Source organism: Furipterus horrens, unplaced genomic scaffold (genome assembly GCF_987537825.1).
Source record: "Furipterus horrens unplaced genomic scaffold, mFurHor1.1.pri manual_scaffold_2, whole genome shotgun sequence".
Lineage (NCBI taxonomy): Eukaryota > Metazoa > Chordata > Mammalia > Chiroptera > Furipteridae > Furipterus > Furipterus horrens.
This window is the reverse complement of record NW_028327172.1, coordinates 1,922,758-1,947,305: the sequence shown is the minus strand read 5'-3', so window position 1 is coordinate 1,947,305 and position 24,548 is coordinate 1,922,758. Positions and strand designations below refer to the sequence as shown.

Sequence of the window (24,548 nt, the reverse complement as noted above, 5' to 3'; positions counted from 1 at the left end):
CCACCTACAGCCCCTGTGACCTAGAGCAGCGGCCTGGCTCCTCCTCTGGGGCCACGTCCTGGCCTGCACGCAAGGTCCTGTCCCTGTGGCGCCGCAGGAGAAGCAGCCACGGGACCTCTGGTGGGTCCCCCACCCGGCCCGCGCGTCCCGCCCTCGGCCCTGGTGCTGCTGGCTGTGCCTGCACTTACGCGAGTGAGCGTGTGTGTGCGTGTGAGTGTGCGTGCTTGAGTCTGTGAGTCTGTGACTCTGTGTGTGTGTGCGGCTGTGTGTGACCATGTGTGTGTGTGTGTGTGCGTGTGCTTGTTTGTACGTGTGTGACTGTGTGTGTGAGTGTGTGTGTGTGCGTGTGTGTGTGTGTGTGTGCGTGTGTGTGTGCGTGTGTGTATGTGAGTGTGTGGCTGTGTGTGACCATGTGTGTGAATGTGTGTGTGTGTGTGTGCGTGTGTGTATGTGAGTGTGTGGCTGTGTGTGACCATGTGTGTGAGTGTGTGTGTGTGCGTGTGCTTGTGTGTATGTGAGTGTGTGGCTGTGTGTGACCATGTGTGTGAGTGTGTGTGTGTGTGTGTGTGCGTGTGTATGTGAGTGTGTGGCTGTGTGTGACCATGTGTGTGAGTGTGTGACTCTGTGTGTGCGCGTGTGCTTGTATGTGAGTGTGTGACTGTGTGTGATTGTGTGAGTGTGTATGACTATGTGTGACTGTGTGTGTGTAGTTTGAGTGTGAGTTTATGTGTACATGTGTGAGCAGGTATGTTTAAGTGTGTTCATGTGTGTATATGCATGCATGTGATTTGTGTATGGGAGGTGTTCATGTATGTATTGTGCTGTGGAATTTATAATAATTTTTTGAAAAATTTTAATTGCGGTAAAATAGAGGTAAAATAAAATTCCGCACTTGACCCATCTTAGGGGCGCAGCTCAGTGGCATCAGGCACATTCATTCCCACTGTTGTGCAGCCGTCACCGCCTCCTCTCTAGAACGTTCCATCTTCCGCAACTGACGCTGTGTCCCCACGAAACACTCACTCCCCCGCCCCTGCCCCCAGCCCCCGCCTGCTCTGTGTCCGACTCTGAGCCCCGAGGGGCCCTGTGAGTGGGTCCTGCAGGGTCTGTCCCTCTCTGTGTGGCTCGTCCACTCAGCACCTTGTCCTCAAGGCCCCTCCGCGCTGGAGCAGGCGTCAGAACGTCCTTCCCCCTTAAGGCGGAGGGACAGTCTGCTGAGTGGGGGCCACGTTCCGTGTGTCCATCACCCATCGAGGGACGCCTGAGTTATTTATAGTTTTAAAGATGCAAGTTTATTGCCTAAAAACATCAACAACGTGGTTACGTCCTTCTACACCCCAAGAAAACAGACGCCAGAAACACGTGGCTTGGTTCAAGTTTCAGGCTCCCATCCTCCGGCCCGCGGTTACTTTCCGGGCGTCCATGTGTGCGGCCGGGGCGCCAGGCTGGGTCCTGGGCTTGCTCTCCAGCGGGGCAGACGGGCGCCAGGCGCAGCTTGTGTGTCAGCAACGTATCCGAGGCCCTGGGCGGGGAGGGAGCGCTCTGTTCTCCCGATTACTTGAGGCTGCTCACTTGGGAGAGGATGCAAACTCACATATATGTCTGTGTCCATGTAAGTACACGTGTGTATGAGTATACATATATGTGCGTATATGTGCGTGTGTATAATGTGTATTTTAATGAGGTGAAGCAAACACATCTAACCACTTTAAGTGGACATTCAGTGGCGTTGGTGCATCCAGTGCTGAGCAACCACCCCCTCTGCCTAGTTCCAGAACATTCTCATCACCCCAATGGCAACCCCTCCCCCACCAGCAGTCACTCCCCGTTCCCCCCGCTTCTGGCCACTGTCCACTCCCCGACCTGCCTGCTCTGGACATTCATGGAGCGGGAGTCTCCCCGCGTGCCCTTCGGGCCGGCCTCTCTCACTGAGCAGTGTGTTCAGACCCGCCTGCGTTCCGGCACGTCAGTGCCTCGTTCCTGCCTGGGGCTGAGGAGTGCTCCCGTGTGGGGGCACCAGCTCGCTGGTCCGTTCATCGGTGGGTGGGCATTCGCGCTGCTTCCACTTTTCAGCTGTGGGGAATCACACTGCCAGAAACACGCGTGTGCATGTACTTGTTAGGGTCCCTGCTTTCAATTCCTTGGAAGTGCGGTGAAGGAGACACGTGGCTCTGACCCTCTGCTCCCTGCCGCCCCAGCCCTCTGCAGCCCCAGGCCCCGCGCTGATGGCCCTTCCCCCCTCCCTGCACCGGGGTCTCTTGCAGGCTGACTACAGGCTGTGCAACGGGTCCGACAAGGAATGTGTGTCCCCGATGGCCAAGGTCACCAAGAAGGAAACTCTCAAAGTGAGCATGGACCAGGGGAGGGGCCCAGGTGTCCTTTGTCGGATGAATGGGTTCCTGGGCCATTGAGGCCACGCCCCCAGCTCACCGAATGGAGGGGGACAGACGGCGCCCCGGCCACCTCCATACCCTCCCCTTCCCCTCCTCTCCTTGTCCACGTGGGCCAGGACCTTCCCCCTCAACACGCCCGCTGGGTGCCCGTCACAGGTGCAGAAGGAAAACTACCGGCAGGAGAAGAAACGCGCCACGAGGCAGCTGCTCAGCGCCCTGACGGACCCCCGCGTGGTCATCATGGCCGACAGCCTGAAGGTAGGCGTGACAGCACACGTGTGGTCCTGGCGTCCACGCGGCTCACTTGGAAGGCCACCCCTAAGCCCCCCTTCCCCCCACAAGGGACCCTGCAGAGTCAGCAGGTGCTCAGCCGACCGGTTAGCGTATTTGTTGCTGCAGATCTGGGTCCGTGTCCTGGGGCTGCCCTAACGAATGTCACCAGCTCTTGGCTTTAAACAAGAGAAACTTATTCTCTCCCAAGTCCGGAGGCCAAAGTCCAGAACTAAGGTGCTGGCGGGGCCGCGCTTCGTCCCCAGTTCCAGGGAAGGTCCTGCCTGCCTGTCCCAGTTCCTGGGGCTCCCAGGCTACGGGCTCATGGCTGCACCCCTCCAGCCTCTGCCCTGTCTCCACATGGCCCCTCCTCCACCTCTGAGTCCTAGTCTCTCATGTAGATGAATCCCTGGGTCAGAGTGCACCCTGCTCCCACGTGGCCACATCTGCAAAGACCCTGTGTCCCACTAAGATGGGGGTCAGGTCCCTGCTAGTGGGGGTCCCAGAGGTCCATGGAGGCCTTCACTGTGGCAGAGGAGTGGGGGTGAAACGGGCTTTGTGGGAAAGGGCCAGGGTTAGGGTCGGGGGCCTGCGTTCAGACCTCGCTGAGGCGGTGGGCGACTCCCTCGGCCCCCAAGCCTCGCGGTCTGCCTCCTTAAACCAGGGGGCAGGGGGGCGGCCCTGAAGAGCAAACCAGACAAGCACAAGGGGGGCCCGGCCATCCGCAGAGCCCTGGGCCTGGTGGCCAGCCTCCTTCTATGTGTTCGCACCAACCAGTGGCTAAAACGAGGCGTGTAAGGGAATGTATGTTTGGAGTGAGAAAAGAAATGACAAATATCAAAATTTAGGAAGCTGACAATGACAGCAGCCACAGCTCGTTGCTGTGGGAGGGCCTTGACTCTGGGCTTGAACTTGACCCTGACCCTGAGCTTGGACCTGACTCTGAGCTTGAACTTGACCCTGAACTGCACGGACTCCTCCAGAGAATTGGTCCTGGCCACAGTGCCCTTTGGATTCACTCTAACTTATGAGATCCTTTTAAAATTTAAAGAGCCCTCTGCCTGTAGCCCAGAGCTCCCCCACTCTGTACCCCACAATCATCCAGATGCCCCTGGGGCACTGGCTGCCCAGGCACTGACAGCCTTGCCCCTCGTGCAGATCCGGGGGACCCTGAAGAGCTGGACCAAACTGTGGTGCGTGCTGAAGCCGGGCGTCCTGCTCATCTACAAGACGCCCAAGGTGGGCCAGTGGGTGGGCACGGTGCTGCTGCACTGCTGCAAGCTCATCGAGCGGCCCTCCAAGAAGAACGGCTTCTGCTTCAAGCTCTTCCACCCGCTCGACCAGTCTGTGTGGGCCGTGAAGGTGCCGCTGGGGGAGGCCCCTGAGGGCCACGATGCACTGCTGGGCGGCCGGGAGGCTTGTCTGGGGGTCTAGGATTGGGCTGTCTGTTCCAAGTGGCCCGTCACTGCCCCCCTGGGGTCAGGGGCTGAGTTAAGTCTCAGTGGCTGGGTGATCAGCTGTGGTCCCTGGCCCTCCAGCTGGAGCACATGGTGGGGCTCAGGGGCCAGGGACCCCATGGGGTCAATATCACACCTGTCTGGAGGCAGGGGGCGGGGGGCTTGTGGGTGACCTCAGCCCTCCTCCCGGGGTGCGCAGCCCAGGACCTGCTGCGGTGAGGCTGCCAGACCAAACCCAGAGTGCCCGGTGCAAGCTGGGCTTCAGAGAGACATCAAGCAGATGTCTGAGTATAAGTGTCCCAGATACTTTATGGAATATACTTACACTTTTTAAAAGGGTGTTTCATTTATTATTTTCCTGAGACTCTCATTTAATTGGGCATCCTGGATTTGCACATCCTGATCTGGCGCCCCTAAGTCCCCGGGTGTCCTTGGGGGTGACGCCAGGTCTCCGCCTCTCCAGGGCCCCAAAGGTGAGAGTGTGGGCTCCATCACGCAGCCCCTGCCCAGCAGCTACCTGATCTTCAGGGCCGCCTCTGAGTCCGACGGTGAGTCCCCGCCTGCTCTGCACGTCTGTCTCCCCACTGACCCCGCCTGAAGCAGCACACACACCGCCCCCCCCCACCCCGTGTCCAGGAGGCAGCCCGCCTTCACGGGACAAGCCTGGCGCCAGGCACACCCGCCGCTCACTAGTACCGACCTCTCTGAGCCTCGGTCTCCCCGTGGGCAGAGCATGAATAATAGCACCTGCCTCCCCCGCTCTTGTGCGAAGTTGATGACATAGAAAACAGTCAGGTAACAGGTGTCGTGCCCCAGCCTCGTGCCTGGCACCCCTGAATCAGTCGATTCTACTGTCATCATCCACCTTCGACACATTGGGCACGGGAAGGCCCAGCAACGAAGTGCCGGGGCCGCGGCAGGATCCCCATGTCCTCCTGCCCAGGCATCGCACGTGGTTGGCGCGCCCTCCAGTGGCCGCTCCGAGTAGCGCGGCTGCTGCTCCCCACCCCCACCCCGCCCAGCAGCCCTAAGGGCGGGCATCTCTTTGGGGGATAGAGTGAAGGGTCCCCACCCTCCAGCAGTCCACGGCGGGCCGAGCCCTTCCCAGGGCAGCCTGGCCCGACCACGGGGCTCCGGCCCTCCCGGCTGGGCGCTTGGGCCAGCGACGTACCTGCGGCGTCACAGCGCCCCTGGTGGTCGGATGCGGCATCCACGCTCCCACGCGGGAATGCCACCCTCATTTCCCCGCGCCCACTCTGTGCGGGGGCCGGCGGGGGCCCCGGGATCGGCCTCGGGGAAGCCCATGCTCTCAGGAGCCTGAATCCTGGGCGGAGGGGGTACGAGGGGACGGGGACGGCTGTCGGGACTGGGGAGGGGCGAGGGCAGGGGCAGCGTCCCTGGGGGGATGGGCCAGTGTGAGGGGTCGCTGATTCCCGGGCCTGCGGGTCGCGGATCCCTGAAGGGTAAGGGCAAGGGGGCTCTTTGGTGAGCTCAGGTGGAGGCAAAGTGTGTCCCCAGGTAGAGGTGCGGAGGGTAGCGCTTCAGGGAATGGGGCAAAGATGCGCCCCGGTGCAGGGGACGGGCGTCCAGGTGGATGGGACTGGGCTCCCATGGGGGGCAGGGTGGAAGCTGGGCAGTGGGGGCTCCGCGGCCAGCAGCTCACCCAGATCCCCGCCCCCCACTCCCACCCCCAGGCCGCTGCTGGCTGGACGCCCTGGAGCTGGCGCTGCGCTGCTCCAGCCTCCTGCGTCTCAGCGCGTGCAAGCGGGGCGGTGGCCGGGAGCCCGGGTCCTCGCCGGACAAGTCGCCCTCCTCGCTCTGTGGGCTGCCCCCCTCCGCCGCCACGCAGGACCAGGACCTGTTCCTGTGAGTGCGGGCGCGAGAGTGGGGTTGACCCCCCCGGGGAGCCGGGGCTCCTGCCTGCTGGGGAGGCTCCTCAGCCTGGGACCCCAGCTCTCAGCGGCGCTAACACGCGGGCCTCCTCGTACGGGGGGGGGGGGGGGGGGCGCCGAGCGCCATGAAGGTGCGCCGCCGGGCGCCCGCACCTCCCCCCCCCCCGGGGGGACCCGGGAGCCTCAGTTCCTGTCTATAAACTAGGCTAACGGTGCCAGCGATGGGTGCCCAGACGATGACACCCGGTGTGGGGTGCTGGGTGGGGAGTTCCTGGCGTGCGGGGGAGCCCAGAGGTGGGGGTGCTGGGCCTCGCCTGTGACCAGGGACCCATGGGTGCCTTCCAGGCTGAACGGCTCCTCCCTGGAGAACGATGCGCTCTCAGACAAGTCAGAGAGAGAGGCTGCGGAGGAGTCGGACCCCGAGACCCAGGACCGCAGAAGGCGGACCAACGGCAGCGGGAGCGACCAGTCCGAGACCCCTGGGGGCCCTGCGCCTCGAGGGACCACGTACGTGGAGCAGGTCCAGGAGGAGCTGTGGGAGGTGAGGCCCCGCCCAGCCTGTGACCCATGTCACATTGTACCTTGTCTCCCCCCCACCCGGGATGCCTGGAGTCCCCTCGAGAGTCTACAGGGTCTGCAGGCCCCCCAGGGCTAGGGGAAAGGACACGGGAGAGCCACCAAGGGCCACGAGGGCCCAGGTGGAGGGTGTCGGGAAGGCCAAAGGGGGGTTGGACTGGGGGCTTGTGGGGTCCGGGGAGGGCCTAGGGGCAGAGGTGGCAGAAGCTGGGACCATAGGGAGGAGCCGTTGTCTGGAAAAAGCCCAGGCAGTAAGGTCTAAGGACCCGTAGGGACAAGGAGGGAGAAGAGGGCTTCAGCATGCATCTGGAGGTGGCGGCAGGAGATGAGCTGCGGGGTGGGGGTGGGGGCTGCCGGGGGGGACCCTGGTCTGTACATTAGGGCGTGGAGCCGCAGCCCGAGGGGCCTCAGCCCGGGCACCCCCGTCTTCAGAGGCTGAGCGCAGATGAGGCTCCGCGAGGAGCCCAGGAGGTGGGAGGAAAACCAGGTGAAGGGGTTGCAGGGCAGATGTGCTGCGAGGCCGAGCAGGAGACACGGTGACCTCCCAGGTGGTGATGACCTTCACCAGGGTGCTCTGGGAGGAGCAGAGAGGGCGGGGCTCACAGGAGTGGGGGGCTGGGGGTGCGGGATTCTCAGCCATGGCTGCTGCCTCGTGAGCCCCAAAGGTGGCCTGGAAATTCAGGCCAGGGACCCAAAGCCCCTGGGTGTCAGGTGTGGCCCTTCGTCCAGGGCCTTCCTGTCCCCTAGATGCCCAGGGGAGCTGTTCAGTCCAGTGCCCCCAGGCCTCGGCCACAACTGCGCCTGAACAGAGAGGCAAAGCAACGGCTAAGGCGGCCCAGCAGGGGGTGATGGAGCCAGGGAAGCCTGGTGCTGGCACCCTGTTCTGCCGCTGCCCTGGGCTGACTGTCAGCTGAGCCAAGGATGCTGATGACCCTGAGTCAGAACCTCTTGCGCAAGTCCCTTGTCTCGTCTGTACATTGGGATGGCCTGGGTGTGGTACCCTAGAATGTCAGAAAGAAGCAAGGGGTGTGCCCTTAGCAATGACAGCAGGAGGACTGTGAGGGCCCAGGAAGTGACGGGCTTGGTGTGCGCCCGGACAGTGCAGTTTGCTGGGGCTTCCTGTCCTGCGAGCACCCTTGGAGATGACCTCACCTCAGCCGCTCTTCCTGTGGTTGCCCTGCCCACGGAGGGTCTGCTGGGTGGGGTGGGGGCAGCATCCCAGGAGGAGGGCCCAGGGCGCCCCCACCTCTAGCCATGTGACCCTGGACAAGGGAGGGCCCCTTTCTAAAGGAAGTGCAGGCTGGAAGCACCCGCGTCCGCCACGCCACCTGCATCACCCCGCAGTCATGAAGACGATGTCAGCTGCGGGGGGCCTCCCTATGCAGGTGGCACTTCCCGCCACAGGTGCAGAACTGTGCGGTCCCCACCTGGGTTTTCATCCACAGCCAGGATGGGGGAGGCTGCACCCTGGACTCAGAGAGTGGGGGCAGGCTGGAGGCGGCAGGTGGGGGTGGGCCGGGGGTACAGCCGCCCCCACCCCCCGGCTGCTGGGCCTGAGTGCCGCCCCTCTGCCGGCAGCTGGGCGAGGCCGCGCAGGTGGAGACGGTGTCGGAGGAGAACAAGGGCCTGGTGTGGGAGCTGCTGAAGCAGCTGCGGCCCGGCATGGACCTGTCCCGCGTGGTGCTCCCCACCTTCGTCCTGGAGCCCCGCTCCTTCCTCAGCAAGCTCTCGGACCACTACTGCCACGCTGACCTGCTCTCCAGGTGAGCGGGGGCGCCCGGCCCCCAGCTCCGCCCGCACCACCCGGCTTTCCGGCTCCGTCCTCTGTCCCTGCCGGCTCACCCTCGGACGGGGCGCCCGTCTCCAAGAGCAGCCCTTGGGGGGAGCTGGTGGAGCGGGAGGGTGGGGACTACACGTGGCTGGTGACCCACGGAGGGTCAGGGCAGGAGCCACCAGGGTGAGCACGGGCGGGGGCATCCCTGAGCCCCCTGCCCCCGCGCTGTGCCCTGAGCTGAACCGCAGGCTGCAGAGGAGCAGCGGCCTGGGGACCAGATGCCCAGGCAAAGGGAGCTGGGCGGGGGCGGGCGGCGGGGGCAGCCCAGGCCCTGTCTGGAGTGAGTGAGCGCTGTGTCCGCCCGTCCGTCCGTCTGTGCAGGGCCGCGCTGGAGGAAGATGCCTATAGCCGCATCAAGCTGGTGCTGCAGTGGTACCTGTCCGGCTTCTACAGGAAGCCCAAGGTGAGGAGTGGCAGGGCAGGTGGGGCTGCGGCCCCTGAGACCATCCCCTGCCCCCTCCACATGTCCCTGGGCCGTCCCCTCCCTCACAGGGCCTTGCAGGATCCTGATTACCCCACGTGGCCTCTGCCACTCAGATGAGGTACAGGCACTGACTTGCTACAGAACCCCCCATCCCGCACCTGGTGAGGCCCCCAAGGGTGTGCCTCCCCCTCAAGGAAGCAGCTGCCACAGCCAATGGGGCAGCAGAGGGGCTTCTGACCCTGGACCTCGAGGTCCCCTTGGGACCCCCTGTTTTTTGCCTTAGAGCCCCTTTTGAGAACCCCAAATCCAGGCTCAGGTGCCACTGGGCTGCTCTGGCTGCAGTGATGGGAGGGGCCTGCATCCCCGCCTGGGACCCCAACCCATCACAGAGCCCTGGGGTGCCCTGGGGCACAAGCTTGAAGCCACAAGTCATTGTGCAGATGGAAAAACTGAGGCTCAGGGAGGGCGGGGACAGACCCAGAGGGACACAGCAGACTGGGGGTGGCCGGGCCTCCTGCTCTGCCTGGGGGCTGTGCAGAGGTGGCCCCGGGGCCCTTGGCAGCACAGGTGTGGGCACTCTTAGCGGCGCTGGCACGTGGGCTGTCAGGGCAGAGGGGCACTCCAGGAGGACTTCTCAGAGGAGGAGGCTCCACTTGTAAGGCTGTCTGGGAAGGACCGTGGGGCCATGCAGGGCCGGTTCAGAGGTGGATCTGGGAAGCTTGGCAGAGGAGGAACAGATGGGAGGTGATGGCTGGGCGTTCGTTCTGCAGACCATTGTCACAGGGCGAGGAGGACAGCAATAGCCGGAAGTGATGGAGGGGTGGTGTGAAGGGCGTGGCCAGCTACTTCCGATCAGATCAGGGCATCTGAACTGAGCCACATGCGGACCCGGAAGAAGGGCTCCCCAGCCTGGAGAAGGTCCCGCTGCGGTGGGGACAATCCTGGGCTGTCTGGGGCCTGGCCAGCATGGCAGAGGCAAAGGGAGCCCTGGGGCAGGTGGGCGGGGCCCGAAAGGCAGAAGTCACCAGCTCCGCCCAGAGTCCTGGGAGAGGGTGACAGGGTCTCAGGTTCCCCTCGGAACCAAGAAGTGGACAGAACACCTCGTGGGTTGTCTGCCCACAAGATGGACCATGCGCCAAGCATAGTGTCCCCAGTGCAGAAGAGGTGCTGCTCCCAGGTGCCACTGCAAACCAGGCTGTCCCTTCTAGAGACCTCCACCTGGGCTTGTCCCTGGGTCCACCCCCCGCCCAGCGCGACTGCGCTCTCCCAGCTCCTCACCCGAGCCCTGTGTCGGTCACCTGCAGGGGATCAAGAAGCCCTACAACCCGGTCCTGGGGGAGACCTTCCGCTGCAGCTGGTCCCACCCGCAGACCGGCAGCCTCACTTTCTTCGTCGCGGAGCAGGCGAGCGCGTGCGGGGCGGCGCTGGGCGGGGCGGGGGCGCACGGGGGCGGGGCAGGGGCTGTGGCCCCGGCGCGCGTTTCCTGGTGGCCCCACCTCTGCCCACTGTGGGTGCCCTGGGCCTCACCTCCGCCAGCCAGATTCTCCTGGAGGAGCAGCAGGCCGCTTCCTTAGGGAGGGGACCGAGCTCCCCTCGCCCCAGGGCCCTCTGAGCTGATGCAGGGGTGTCATCGGCTCCGGCCCCGGGACTCAGGCCCGGCTCCCCTGGGAATCCCAGAGGGCCCTGAACGCAGGAGGGACGCGGGGGCATGGGGTGGAAGGGAGCCAGGAAGCTGGGCGCTAGCCCACGCAGGACTCCTTGCCACGGGGACCATCCCAGGAGCCACCTCTGTGCCCACAGGTGTCCCACCACCCGCCCGTGTCCGCCTTCCATGTCAGCAACCGGAAAGACGGCTTCTGCATCAGCGGCAGCGTCACAGCCAAGTCCCGGTTCTACGGTGAGGGGCCCCCCTGGGCTCTGCCCCGGGCCTGGGAAACAGGGAGGACTGGGCTCCCTGATTCCGTGGTGCCCAAGGCTCACGTCGTGGTGGCTGCGTGCGTGTCCCTCCCGCCTCTCCATGTGGGCCCACATGGGCTGGGCGGGAAAGTGCTGGGGACCTGCACCAGACAGAGCGCCGGGGTTGGGAGGGCCCGAGAAGGAGCCCCCTGTGCGTGCGGTGCCGTCCGGAGCGGAGCTGCCCGTCTGGCACCACTAGTCACAGGAGCCGCCTGTTCGAACGGATGGACATGAAGTCAGACTCACCACACAGCTCGTCAGTGGCAGCAGCCACCCCGTGACGGCTCAGGCTGCACGTGGCCGGTGACCACCGCGCCCAACGGCACAGAGCAGAAGCTCTGTCGGCCACGTCACTCTAGAGTCTGGCACCGTGGGTGCTCAGAAAACGTTTGGTTCCATTCTTCAATCAGTTGTCCCTTTCGTCTGGTTTTCTTGGTGGGCAGGTGTGCTCGCACCTTTGCGCGCCCAGCAGCCTGCAGGGGATGTCCGGGCTCAGCCACCTGCCCCCGCCCTGCGCTCCCGTTACTGCGGCAGCGACCCTCAGCCCTGGGCCCCTGCGCCCAGAGGGGCAGCTGAAATCCAAGCAGCGCTCAGGCTAGTTAGAAAGGTTTGCAGCTCCACCCTGTCACCTCTACCTTAGGGACGAAATAAACACACACGGCACATGGGGTCCCTCCTCAGGGCCCTGACACGTGTGGCCTGGACAGGGCTTTTACAGAATCTGAGACTCAGGGAGGTTAAGTGACCCACCAACAGGCACACAGCTGGGGGCTTCTCGCACCTGTTCGCAGGGAGCTCAGACCCTGTGATTTGGGGGACGGGCCCCCGGGTTCCAAGGGCCCGGCTCCACTCACCGGCCCCACTGCCCCGTCTCTGCAGGGAACTCACTGTCAGCTCTGCTGGACGGCAAGGCCACGCTCACCTTCCTGAACCGGGCAGAGGATTACACCCTCACCATGCCCTACGCCCACTGCAAAGGTGAGAGTCCTCGCGGTCCCCCCGACCCGGAGGCCAGAGCCCAGGCCACTGCCTCAGGAGGGCGTCGGGGCCCTGAGCCCCAGCCCTGCTTGTCTGAGTGTCTTATTTCAGCCTTACGCCTCAGTGACCTTTCAGCTGGGTATAGAATTCCAGGCTGACTGTTACTCTCCTCTCCTTTTTGGAAACACTTTATGGCCTCTGGCTCCCTCTGTGGGGACCCACAGGCTGTCACCCCATTTGTTACATACGTCTTTCCTCGGTAGCTGCTGGTAAGATCTCCTCTTGTCTTTGGTGTTCTGCAGCCTCTCTATGGCGTGTCACGGTGTGGACGTCTGGATTTATTTTTCAGTTAGTGGACTTCATTTTTTATGGCAGTTTTAGGGTTACAACAAAAGGAATCAGGGAATAGAGTTCACATCAGGCCCCACCCCACGCGGATCCCCTTCTGTCGACACCTTGCGCTGGTGTGTTGCAGGGACCCACTGTGGACGCGTTGTTATGAATAAAAGTCCACAGGTGCCAGCAGGGGTCACGCTGTGTGTTGTACGCTCTGTGGGTTTGGACAACTGTATCATGTCACGTTTCCACCGTCATATCGTCACATTTCACCGCCCTGAGACTCTGTGTGGTTCGCCCTGAATAGACTAATGCACCTGCTCCTCCCCTCCCCGTCCTGCTGCCCGCGGACAGCCCCTGAGCTCACTGTCTCCAAAGCTTTGCCTTTTTCAGAGGGTCGTGGAGTTGGGAGCCACATACGCAGCCTTCCAGACGGGCTCCCTGCACTGAGCAACGTGCGATGGCCATTCCCCGGCCGTTCTGTGGCTCCACAGCTCGGGGTTCCCTTTAGTTAATTAATTCACTTATTTCTGCTGCTTGAGGGTGTTTGCTTGTCTGCACTTTTTAAAAAATTATATTTTATTGATTATACTGTTATAGTTGTCCTAATGTTTCCCCTTTGCTCCCCTCTGCCCAGTACCCCACTTCCCTCCAGCAATCCCACCCCCCTTAGTTCATGTCCATGGGTCGTGCATATAAGTTCTTTGGCTTCACTCTTTCCTATGTTATTCTTACCTTCCCCCTGTCTGTTTTGTATCAATTGATTATGCTTCTTAGTCCCTGCACCGTTTCCCCATTTCTCCCCCTCCCCCTCCCAGCTGATAACCCTTCGAATGATCCCCATACCTATGATTCTGTTCCTATTCTGGTTTGCTTAGTTGGATTTTGTTTTGATTTTTTATATTCTGTTGTTGATAGTTGTGTTTGTTGTCATTTTAATGTTCATATTTGTGATCTTCTTTTTCTTAAATAAGTCCCTTTAACATTTCATATAATAATGACTTGGTGATGATGAACTCCTTTAGCTTTATCTTGTCTTGGAAGCACTTCATCTGCCCTTCCATCTAAATGATGGCTTTGCTGGGTAGAGTAATCCTGGTTGCAGGTCCTTGCTTTTCCTCACATTGAATACTTCTTACCAGTCCCTTCCTGCCTGCAAAGTTTCTTTTGAGAAATCAGCTGAGAGTCCTGTAGGCACCCCTTTGTAGGTAACTCGCTGCCTTTTTCTTGATGCTTTTAAGATTCTCTCTTTATCTTGAACCTTTGGCATTTTAATGATGATGTGTCTTGGTGTGGTCCTCCTTGGGTCTAGCTTGTTTGGGACGCTCTGTGCTTCCTAGACTTGTATGTCTATTTCCTTCGCCAAATTTGGGGAAGTTTTCTTTCATTATTTTTTCCCATAAGCTTTCGATTTCTTGCTCTTCCTCTTCTCCTTCTGGCACGCCTATGGTTCGGATGTTGGCATGTTTAAAGTTGTCCCAAAGGTTCCTAAGCCTCTCCTCATTTTTTTTCAATTCTTGCTTCCTCATTCTGTACTGGTTGACTGTTTATTTCTTCCTTATGTTCCAAATCATTGACTTCAACCCAGTTTCCTTCCCTTCACCATTGATTTCATGTGTATTTTCCTTCGTTTTACTTAGCGTAGCCTTCACTTCTTCCCTTATGCATTTGCTGTACTCATGCATGTCTGTCAAGCCTGTGAGCATCTTTATCACCAGTGTTTTGAACTCTGCATCTGTTAGGTTGGCTACCTCCTCATCTGTTAGGTTGGTTAACTCCTCGTCGATTAGTTCTCCCACTGGAACCTTGATCCACTTCCCCTTTTGGGCCATACTTCTCTGTCTCCTCATTCTGAAAGGCTCCTGTGTTTGTTTGCCTCTGTGTCTTAGAGCTCTCACACCTGTTACATTGTAAGGGGCAGAGCCTTAGGGATTCATCAGTACAGGGAGACCTGTTTCACCACGTTGTGGTGCTGTGTGGGGGGGAGGGTCCGAGAGGGAACAATGCCGCCTGCCTAGCACTCGCCCTTTTCCAGGCACTTCTCCCACTTCCATATGGGACTGGCATCCCTCTAGCTGCTGCCCTGGCCGTCGTTCCCAGAGTGGGTGGGTCTGCAGACATTCTAGGACCGTGGGGACCCTTTAAACAAGCGGACTCTGCTGAGACCAGCAGTTTCTGCCTCCGCCCCAACCCCCACTGGTCTGCACAGTCAGAAGCAATGAGGCTTGATTTTCCGTGAGCTGTGCGGCCTTGTTGGGGGCTGGGAGTGCTCCCCAGGTGTCCCTGCTGACTTTTATAATGCGTGCCTGCGCTTCCTGGCAGCCTGCCGCTGCCACCACTGCCACCACCACCACACCGCGTCCTCGCGTCCTCTCCTCCCCGGCTCCACCCATCCTACCTGTCTGGATGAGTATTTCTTCTTTATATCCTTGTTTGTTGGACTTCCATGCAGCTCGATTTTCTAGTAGTTCTGGATGGTTTTAGTTTTGAGGTGGTTGCATTTCTTTTTATTACTGTGAAGGGAGACGCAGCGTGTCTGTCTACGCCTCCACCTTGGCCAGAAGTCCTGTCTGAACTTTTTATTTTTAAATCTAAGGTTTCACGGCCTTGATCAAGTCTGGAAAGTTTTCAGCCCCCCTCCCTTTTTCTTAAATGCTGCCTCACCCCTGTCTCTCCAATTTTTCTCGAACTCCAACGAGATGCGTCTCATTTCTGGTGTGTCCGGGCAGCCTACCGAATTTCTGTCTTCAACTCTGACTAATTGGGTGTTCAGCTCATCCACTGAGTTCAATTTTGTTGTTTTGTGGGGTTTTTTCACTAAAATTTCTAGTCGTTCCCATCCCAAACCTGCCTGTTCTTTTATACCTGACCCTTGTTCCTTGACCGTGGTTGGAATGTCTTCTTCTAATTCCGTAAACAGCATTGTTTTAATTTGCTGTCCAGTCATTGGTTCTTGTATTCGAGGGGGCTCTCTCCTGTGCGCCCCTGCCCAGGGCAGCACCCCCACAGATGCTCAGTAACCGTGTGTTTGGTGGAGACTATGTCTTCAGACCTTGGTGCCCTAGTGCTGTTGGGGGTTCCCAGCTCTCAGTAGAGGGGCTGTTTCTGGGCCACACGGGAAGTGTTGGTTTGAACCCCAAGTTGAAACACTCACGGAGTTTTGTTCCCACATGTGGCCCCAGAGCCCAGGCCAGTGCGAAGGCTGCCTTGACTGTCCGTCTGTGACGGGCAGGTGGGTTTTCTGCCCTGCCCTCCCTTTGGCCTGGGCTGTGGCTCTGGGAGAGTCCCCACCTTGTGGAAATGTCTCAGGACACGCGTCTTGTAGCTCCGGCCCAGGTCCCTCTCACCTGCCTGCTCAGGGTGCCTCTGCGGCCGGTGGGAGCCTTCGGGTGGGCACCCGGGCCCCTCTGCACCAGCAGTCTGCTTCCTCCTGGTGGGCGCCGCGGGACCTGGGGACCTCCAACCGGCCATGTCCCCAGGGAGCCCCAGGTTCCTCCCAGGAGGAGGTGGTATTTGAAGACCACAGTCTCTGTGTGTTTGGGGGGTGGTTAGGTAGCTAGGGACTGTGCTCCCAGTTTTGGGGGATGGTATACAGGTACCTCCCCTTTCAGTTAAAAAACTCCCTGGAGCTTAGGCTCCCTGAACCCGCTGCCCAGAGCCTCTCAAAGGAAGCCAGGGGTGGTGACCCTCTGTCCCAGCTGCGCTCTGGGTCTGGAGGCGTCTGAAGCATTTGGGGGGCTCCAGCCTCAGGACTGAGAGCCATGATCGCCTTTGCAGGGGGTGGGGGGGGGAGAACGCCCTTATGGGGTGTCTGCTGGACAGAGCACCTCGCCTGAGCCATGGTGGCAGAGACCCTGTTCCCTGGGGCAGAGGGACCCCGAGAAGCCAGGCTCGGCCAGCGCTCTGCTCCCCTCAAAACCTCTCTCATCCACGCAACTCTGCCTGGCCACTACCACCCCCCCACTCCCTTCCTGCCCTCCTGGGGTCACAGAGACCCCGGGGTCCCCGTGGCTGTGCGCTGACCCCGACACTGGCTGTCACAGGGATCCTGTACGGCACGATGACCATGGAGCTGGGTGGCAGCGTGGCCATCGAGTGCAGGAAGAACAACCTCCGGGTCGAGCTGGAGTTCAAGCTCAAGGTAGCGCTGCCGCAGCACCTCCGGCCACTTGGGGGGCCATGGGGCCGCGGGGTCTGGGCTGCAGAGGAGTGGCGACCGGGAGACACACACCCCTGCATTCTTGGGTCCCAGACATGGTTTCCTGAGCAGGGGCGCCTGGGGGAGCAGCTCCTGGCATCCCCTCGGTACAGCGGGGGCCCAGAGAGGGGCAGGAGGTGCCTGCAGGCCACACAGTGGAGCCAGGACAGGCCCACGGTGGGGCTGGTGGGCCTGGCGGGGCCCCTGCGTCCTGGAGCTCAGGCTTAGGCCCTAGGCATGAGTGGTGGCCTCTAGCTCGGGTCCTGTCCCGGCTGGGCTCCCAGCTGCGGGTCAGCGCCTGCACCCCGTGAGGGTGCCCACTCCACGTCCCACAAGGATGGGCTTCTGGCAGGGACACCCTCCCCCAGCGCACCGAGGGGTGCCCGGGCCCACGGACAGGCCGCCAGCCTTGCCGCTCATGGGCATCTGTCCCGGCCTGTCCCTCAGCCTTTCTTTGGGGGAAGCACGAGCGTCAACCAGGTCTCGGGGAGGATCGCAGCGGGAGAGGAGGTCCTGGCGCGTCTCTCCGGACACTGGGTGAGCGGCCGCCCCCGGGTCCCCGGGCACCAGGGCGGCCACGGGGCCCGCACCCCTGACCCGCCCGGCCCCCCGTCCGCCCGCGGCAGGACAGGGAAGTGTTTATCCAGGAGGAGGGGCGGGGAGGCACAGAGCTCTTCTGGAACCCGAGCGGGCCGGAGCACGGGCAGAGGCTGAGGCGGCGCACGGTGCTCTTTGAGGAGCAGACGGAGCTGGAGTCGGAGAGGTGAGGCTGCCAGGCACACGGGGGCCCACGGGCCGGCATGGCCAGGCCGGTAGCTGCTCTCCCAGTGGGCAGGGCTTCAGGGCTATGAGCAAGGACTCCCTTGCTGGGATGGGGACTTCCGAGTGGATCCCTTGTGGCAGCTGAGACATGCTGCGGGGGAGGGGGACAGCTGGAGGGAGAGGGAGAGAGGTCTGGGGCGAGTCACTGCCAGCAGGTGACCAGCAGCCCACAGGAAGGGCCCTGCTGGCAAGAGGCGTGAGCTCAACCTATGACGGAACCATCTTGTGTTGACTAAACAGCGTCCCAGGAGACCCAGGTGCCCTGAGAGGCAGTGAGCTCCCTGTCCCTGGGGGCAATCAAGTGCAGGTTGTTCTAAGCATCCCCTCCGCTGCTGAGGGAGCGTGGCTGCCTGGGCTCCCCGTTCAGAGCAGGTGCCACCCGCAGGCTCTGGCAGCACGTCACCAGGGCCATCAGGGACGGTGACCAGCACAAGGCCACGCGAGAGAAGTTTCTCCTGGAGGAGGCTCAGCGGCAGCGAGCCCGCGAGCGCCAGCAGAGCCTCACACCCTGGATGCCCCGGCTGTTCCAGCTGGACCCTGCCACCCAGGAGTGGCGCTACCGTTTTGAGGAGTGAGTGCTGGCAGGTGGTGGCCCAAGGGCCCTGCGATGGCTGGCCCAGCAGACTGTCCCCACCCCATCCAGGCCCTGGGCCTGAGAATCATGAGGGGCTCCTGCTCCCCTCAAGGAGCGAGTGGTGGGGCGGGTGTCATAGTGGGTCTCCCCAGATGGCCCTTCAAGCAGACCCTGCACATGGGTGTGGGCAACAGTTCCTCTTGGCAAAGCCCTGGCTGGGACGGTGTCACCTTCCCCCGAGGGTCACTGCCCCTCTGGACCTTTCAGCCACAGACCCTGGGACCCACTGAGGGACATCGCCCAGTTTGAGCAAGATGGAGTGCTGCACACCCTGCAGCGGGGGAGCCGGGCCCCCCAGACCCACGTGGTGAGCCGTCCAGGGCCCAGGCGCCAAGTCAGCACCCTGGGGCCCCCGCTAGGCGTCCTCAGCTGCGGGAGGGGCAGTCACGCTGCAGGTGGCTGTGCTGCCACCCCCTTGGCCCCCTCCTCTCTGTCCCCTGTCCTCACACTCTCCCACACAACCCCGAGCAGGGCTGCCTGTGGCCCCGCACCTGGGCCCTTGCCCCACCTTCCCCAGCATGGGACCCGGTCACCTGGACTCGCAGGATGCTCAGTGTCGGGCTCCTTGTCCGTGGGTCGGTTTTAGCACCCTGTTCCCAGAGCCACCCTCTGTGGTGTTGGCACGTGATCCCATTCCACAGACGAGGAAACGGAGGCCCCGGGGAGCCAGGCAGTTGCCCGGCCAGCAGGAGGCGGAGCCAGCCTTTGCCCAGATGCCTGGGCCTGAAGCGTGGGCCGGAGGGTGGGAGGGAAGCCAGAAAAGTCCTCCTGCACAGAGTCACAGGGCGTGGCCAGCCCACGTGCTCCGGCTCCCGGTGCTGAACACGCCAGGGCGGCCGCCGCCCCTCCTCTGTGCCCCCCAGTCCAGCAGCTTCCGCCTCTGCTGGCCGCTCTGCCAGCGGCACCCCCGGCAGGTCCCCAGGGGGTGAGGTGGGTACGGAGGCCCCAGGCGGGCTCCCTGCCCAGTGCCTCTGTCTCTCTGCAGGGACCCGGCCCAGACCGGCGGCTGCGCAAGGCCAGCGACCAGCCCTCCGGCCACAGCCAGGTCACCGAGAGCAGCGGCTCCACACCTGAGTCCTGCCCGGAGCTCTCGGATGAGGATGGGGACGGAGGCTTTGTCCCCGGTGAGCCCTCCAGGGCAGGCCCTTCTGTGGGTGGGAAGGCGAGAGAAGCGCCCTCCCCAGGTGGCCAAGTAGCCTTGTCCGAGGGGGAGGCTCCTTCCCTGACCTGGGTGTCCTCCCAGGGGTCCTCCAGGGGCCTCCCTGAGCTGATGGCAGGTGACAGCAGGGGGAAGCCAGGCGGGCACACCCCTGCCTGGCGGGAGATGTGAGGGGCGGGGCTGCGCAGTGTCCCTCTGTCTATGACCCTCGGGTCCCACCCTGCCCCTCCTCCCGTTACCCTCACAGGCCGAGTGCTGTGTCTCCCAGCTTGGCCCCCGCCTCTGCAGTCATGAGCCACAGTTGGCCATTTCTGTCTCCCAGCGCTTCTTGGGGGCCAGCTGAGCCTGGGGTCCCGCCGGAAACGCCCCACGGTGCCTCTCCCTGTGTGTCTGTACCATTAGCTTTGCCCTGAAGGCTCCTGTGAAGTGGGGCAGGGGCTGGAGCCGGGCACGACCCTGGGACCCCACACTGGCTCCCCGGCATCTCAGCTCACCCACCCGCCGTTCTCCCCTCCCCTCCCCTCCTGTGTCCCTTGCCCTGGTCCTGCGACTGGCGGCCTGCCGTCCCAGGCGGCGCGAGCCCGTGCCCGCGGTGTGGGAAGGCGGCCGGGCAGCTGCAGGCCCTGCACGGGGCCGTCCTGTCACTGCAGGAGGCCCAGCAGGAGCTGCACAGGTAGGCCTCCGGGGCCCCTGATCACAGGTCACTGGGAGCTGGGAACCCCAAGGGTCTGGGTGCGGGCGAGGGCACAGGTGGCCACCGGGGCTGTGCCCTCTGTGAGGGGCGGGCGGCCAGCAGGGAGTCCCGTGTGAGCGGCTGAGCTGGGCAGAGCCAGGCGGCCAGGGGAGGATGCGGTGGCCGTGGGCAGCGGGGACCCCTGGTGAACGGGAGCAGTCCCTGCGGGTCATGGGGCCTGGACCCAGGCGGGAGCCGGCCCGGTGCCGCTCGCAGTCCCCCAGCCCTGAGTGCGCAGCAGCCCTCGGGTCAGACGCTCAGGCGGGGGTGGGGGAGCACGGTGAGCGAGCCGGCAGGCAGGGAAAGCCCGCGAGCTGAGCTCTGTGGCTGCGTGGGTACCAGCCACCCGGCCACGTGGCCCTTCCGTGAGCGGCCTCCCCAGAGGTGGGACAGAGCCGCAGCTTCCAGCTTTGCTCCAGGGACGAATCCTGGCTCAGTCCACGCTCACTAGCTGGGGGCCCCGGGCTGCCGCGCCCCAGTCCCCTCCTCTGCAAGAGAGGGTGGTAGCAGCGTCCCTGGGGTGGGAAGAAGATGGTGCAGGGGGCTGAACTCTGCCTGGGACCCCGCTCCTGGCTGCCCCTGGAAACCTAGGGTTGGTCAGGGAGGCCTTCCTGGAGGAAGATGCAGGTGGCCAGGGAGGAGCTGGAAGAGGGAAAGCAGAAGAACCCATGAGTCAGGGCAGGGTGTATCCTGGGGCCACATAACAAAGTCCCACAGACCAAGCAGCTTAAACCACGGCCACTCACTGTCCCATCCTGGAGGCTGGAGTCTTGGAGCCATGTGTGCACAGGGCTGGCTCCTGCTCAGGCCTCTCTCCTGGGCATGGAGACGGTCACCTTCTCCCTGTGTCCCCACACGGCCGGCCCTCTGTGTGTCCGTGTCCTGATCCCTTCTGATAAGGACACCAGGCACATTGGATTAGGGCCACGCCAACGGCCTCCTTTACCCTCATCACCCCTTTAAAGGCTCTCTCTCCAAACGCTGTCACATCCTGAGGTCCTGGGGGTCAGGGAGCCAACATATGACTTTCGGGGGGAGGGAGGCGGGTCACAACTCACCATCAGAACAGGGGTGGGAGGGGGGCCCAGCTCCCCAGTCGGGTACCCTGCCCTGATCACGCCCCTCACGCCCAGCTCCCTGGAGGGCGGCGCGTGCAGGCCTGGCTGAGCCGCTGTGCCCGGCCCTCGCAGGCAGCTGGTGGCCATGCTGAGCGCCACGGCCGGGGCCAGGCCGGCGGCGGCCCCGGGCCCCCTGCACAGCCCGCGGGCCTGGTGCCTGCTCTGCGTGTTCCTGGCGTGTCAGCTGCTCCTGAACCACATCCTCACCTGAGCGCCCTCCAGGCGGTGTGGCCGCGGCCTCCCTCCCCGGCGCCCAGCACTTCCCAGCAGCCCCGAGGAGGCAAGGGACGCCGTGAGCTCTGCCCCTGTGGACAGAGGGGCCCTGGCGGCACGAGGACAGCAGGAGGGGCCTGGGGGCCGCCCGGCGCCTCGTGGGGAGGCGCTGGCCGCTCTGAGGGGCCTTCGCCCAGTGCTGGCCTTAATGCTCAAGCCAAATGCCACTTTGTCATGAGACGCACGCCCTGGTCCTCTGGCCTCTCCCTCCCAGTCCAGCTCCCCGCTGCGACGTGGGGGTGATGCAGGCCGGGAGCAGGAGGGCCCCCCAGGGTCAGACATCGCTCCACACCGGGGTGCAGGGGAGGGAGGAGCAAGCCAGGGGACCCCAGGGCCTCATTGGTCCTGACCTGCGGGCTGGCCCTCCTGAGAACCTAACCCTGTCACCGCGGAGGGGCCCCTGGGGGAAGGACGCTGGGCCGGCCCTGAGAGGACCCCTGGGCTCACTGTGCCACCGCGGCACGGAGCCGAGTTGGAAGTAAGGAGCCGGCCGCCTCCGCAGCCCAGCCCTGCGGGCGGCGTGGGCGCTTGGGGTTGCCGCGGCGTGGCCACAGCACGGCTGCCCAGTCCTGGCAGACCTGCGTCCGGGCCCCAGCTGATGCGTGTCTCCCCGTGCGACCCTCCTCACATAAACGCAACAGCAATACTTCAGGCAGGCGGCGGGCAGCGTCTGTCTGGCCTCTGTGCTGTGTCCAGTGCCACGTGTGTGTGCGTGTGTGCGTGAGCGCCTGCACATGGAGGTACACGCGGAGCCTTAAACTACGCTGTGGCCGTGCCCTCTGAGCTGACTGCCTCGTTTTCGTTCTTGTAACCCCAGTCTTGTCCCCCAGGGTGGGGACATGTCTATGCACAATTCCCTGAAATAAAGGAACACACACATGGGCGTTGTCTCCTTGACGGAGTTCTGCATATGAGGGGGGTCCTCATGGGGAGAGACTCAATACCAGCAGGGGGCTGTCTGGGGCTGGAGGGCCCTGGGGAGGGCTCCAAGGCCCCGAGGATGAAGGGGGCCCAGGGGAGGGGTCCAAGGTCCCAAGGGTGGAGGGGGACCAAGGGGGGCCCAGGGGAGCGATCCCAGACCCTGAGGATGGAGGGGGCCCAGGAGAGGGGTCCAAGGTCCCGGGGATGGAGGGGGCCCAGAGAGGATGGGCTGTCGTTTGCAGGGAGCAGTGAGAAGCCAGCCCAGGAGTGGGGAGGGGTCCCACCGACTGTCTGATGAGCCAGCTGAGGGCCCACATAGAGCGGCACTGCCCCCAGCCCATACCCCCGGACACTCCAGGGACCCACGGGGACTGGGTGGCCCGAGGCCCGTTGTGCCTGGTCCCTTCTCCCCACCAGCTGCCCCCCTCCCTGCCCTGCTGGCTCTTAGCTTCGTTTCCTCTGTGACCGCCATTCCAAGTACCCACTGTCACCAGGGCCAGAGTGGGTGGCCTGCCTGTGCGGGGACAGCCCAGGACGCTGGTGAAGGAGGGCGGGGGCAGCGGGCCACAGACCCACCGACCACAGCAGGGGGAGGCCGGGGCCCCTCCTCACAGCGTGGGGAAGGCGGGGGACAGCGGGAAGGGGGGGCAGAGGGCGCAGGAGGGCGCCTGGGCCCCACAACGTCCAGGCCTCTCCACCTGGGCCCCCAAGGCCCAGCACAGGGTGGGGCTCGGACTGGCACCCATGCAGGGAGGCGGAGCGGCCTGCACCCCGGGGGCTGTGGCCTGTGCTGGAGAGGGGTGCCTTCCGGGGGACAGTTTCTGCAGGTGGGTAGCAGCCCTGAGTCAGGAGCTCCCCAGCCCGTCCTGCCGCCTGGGGTCCTCTGCAGAATCTTTGTCCTTGGTGTGGTGCAGAGAACTGTCCCACATCAGCAGGAGCAGAAGGGGGGGGGGCGCCCCTGGGAGGGTCTGCCAGGACCCTGGGGCTGTTTCTGGTCCACCAGGGCGACTGCTGGGCAGACGGGTGCTGGCGGGGACCTTCCGGAGTGCTGTGGGCCCAAGCGGTGCCCCCCGTCCCGCCCTCTGCGCGGGGCCCCCTTCTCAGACCCCATGTATTGGTGGGGACACTGTGCAGTGACTTCCTCGCTGGACGCGCAGCAGCAAATGCATGGCTCTCAGCGACTCAGTCACTTCAATGGCATTTGCCAACTCGAGGAGCCACAAGTGATCCTCTTTCCGGTGTTTGCATTCATTAAGCGGCTGTGGTTCCCTCCCAGCCCCTGTGGGCTGTGGGCTGTGGGCTGTGGTGGGGGCCTTGGAGGCGGGCCCAGAGACCGTGCCAGCGCGGGGCGCAGTCAGCCCCTTGAAGGGCAGGTCTCCTTCCCCTGGAGGAGCCTAGAGAAATGTCTCCTGCCCCACCCCTCCCCTCCCCACCAGCCCCCTCCCCAGAATTGCTTCTGAGCCACTGCAAGACTACGCTTGAGGGGAGAGCGAGGGACACACCTCGGGTCTGGGGTGGTCCCCAGGGCTGAGATCGGAGCCCTGTGACAGCGGGGGTTGGGGGGTGTCGTTGGAGAGGGCGGGGTGCTCGTGCTGGGGGAGCCACCCTCCAGCTCAGAAGCCGGCCCACTGCAGCGAGTGGGGGGGGGGGGGGTGGCGAGGGGGTGCAAACTTGTCCCAGAGCCAGGGCAGGGAGGGCGCATGGCGGGCAGAGGCAGCAGCTCCGGGCGTGGGAGAGAAACGAGTCTTGCTGATTAAAATGTTTACAACGCTTTTGGGGTAAGGATTGCCTGCTTTAAATGATATTAATTTAGCATTCATTTGAAGTATTTGAGCTCAGGCGACTGAAAAGGATATGACTAACTCATCGAGGAAAATTATTTAGAGCTCTAGGAACATGTTTTATTTAGATTTTTAGAGCGAGGAGGAGGAACAAACGGAGGGAAGCGTCAGTTGGCTGCCTCAATCAGAACTGCCCCCCGCCCCTCCCAGAACTGCCCCTCGGTCTTTCTGAGAACTCTGCCCCCTGGTGCATGTCCTGGCTCAGGAAAGCGGAGCCTGCTCCCCGGCTGTACTCACGGAAGGAAGAAGGCTCCTGAGGACTGAACATCGTGAGTCAGGCTCGTTCAGGGACCCAGCAGCAGCCTGTGAGGCAAGCATTTACCGGACCGGGGTAGGATTGCGCAAGAGGCCAGAGAGAGGGGGCGGCCGGAGACGGCGCGGGGGCCGTGCCACGCACCTGAGCATACTCAGCCCATTCACCCAAGCAGAGCAGGCTGCACTGCCCGCCAGGACCTGAAGAGCCCAGACACCATGGCCCTGCTGCCGCTGCCGCAGGTTGGAGTGCAGATGGGTGTCCGGTGGGAGGGGGAACCGGACAGTGAAGACTCTGACCACCTGGAGGTGGCGGAGCGCCGTCGCAAAATGTCTGAAACAAGTGTGAGTTCCGGGGCCAGGGTGAGGGGGGATGGCAGGGCTAGGCGCAGCCCAAAGGGGCAGAGCACCCAGCACAGGAGCCACTGGGGTCCCAGTTCAAGGGCTCGCTCATTGTCCCCCTGCCTCTCATCTGCCCCCC

General features: G+C 63.1%; 1 protein-coding gene across 1 annotated transcript in view; it reads left to right on the top strand.

Annotated features, from left to right (window-relative positions):
* OSBPL5 (oxysterol binding protein like 5) overlaps positions 1-21,876 on the top strand; it is a 41,906-nt gene extending 20,030 nt beyond the window's left edge. The window contains exons 4-22 of the mRNA XM_090292950.1: positions 2,265-2,345; positions 2,550-2,651; positions 3,822-4,025; positions 4,584-4,668; positions 5,815-5,986; positions 6,358-6,553; positions 8,167-8,351; positions 8,744-8,825; positions 10,151-10,249; positions 10,647-10,743; positions 11,682-11,780; positions 16,160-16,257; positions 16,762-16,851; positions 16,941-17,077; positions 17,522-17,707; positions 17,978-18,077; positions 18,756-18,894; positions 19,500-19,602; positions 20,853-21,876. Coding sequence (XP_090149076.1) covers positions 2,265-2,345; positions 2,550-2,651; positions 3,822-4,025; positions 4,584-4,668; positions 5,815-5,986; positions 6,358-6,553; positions 8,167-8,351; positions 8,744-8,825; positions 10,151-10,249; positions 10,647-10,743; positions 11,682-11,780; positions 16,160-16,257; positions 16,762-16,851; positions 16,941-17,077; positions 17,522-17,707; positions 17,978-18,077; positions 18,756-18,894; positions 19,500-19,602; positions 20,853-20,991 — 2,394 coding nt within the window. The 3' untranslated portion in view covers positions 20,992-21,876. The remainder of the gene's footprint in view (positions 1-2,264; positions 2,346-2,549; positions 2,652-3,821; positions 4,026-4,583; positions 4,669-5,814; positions 5,987-6,357; positions 6,554-8,166; positions 8,352-8,743; positions 8,826-10,150; positions 10,250-10,646; positions 10,744-11,681; positions 11,781-16,159; positions 16,258-16,761; positions 16,852-16,940; positions 17,078-17,521; positions 17,708-17,977; positions 18,078-18,755; positions 18,895-19,499; positions 19,603-20,852) is intronic.
* Positions 21,877-24,548: the final 2,672 nt, after the last annotated feature.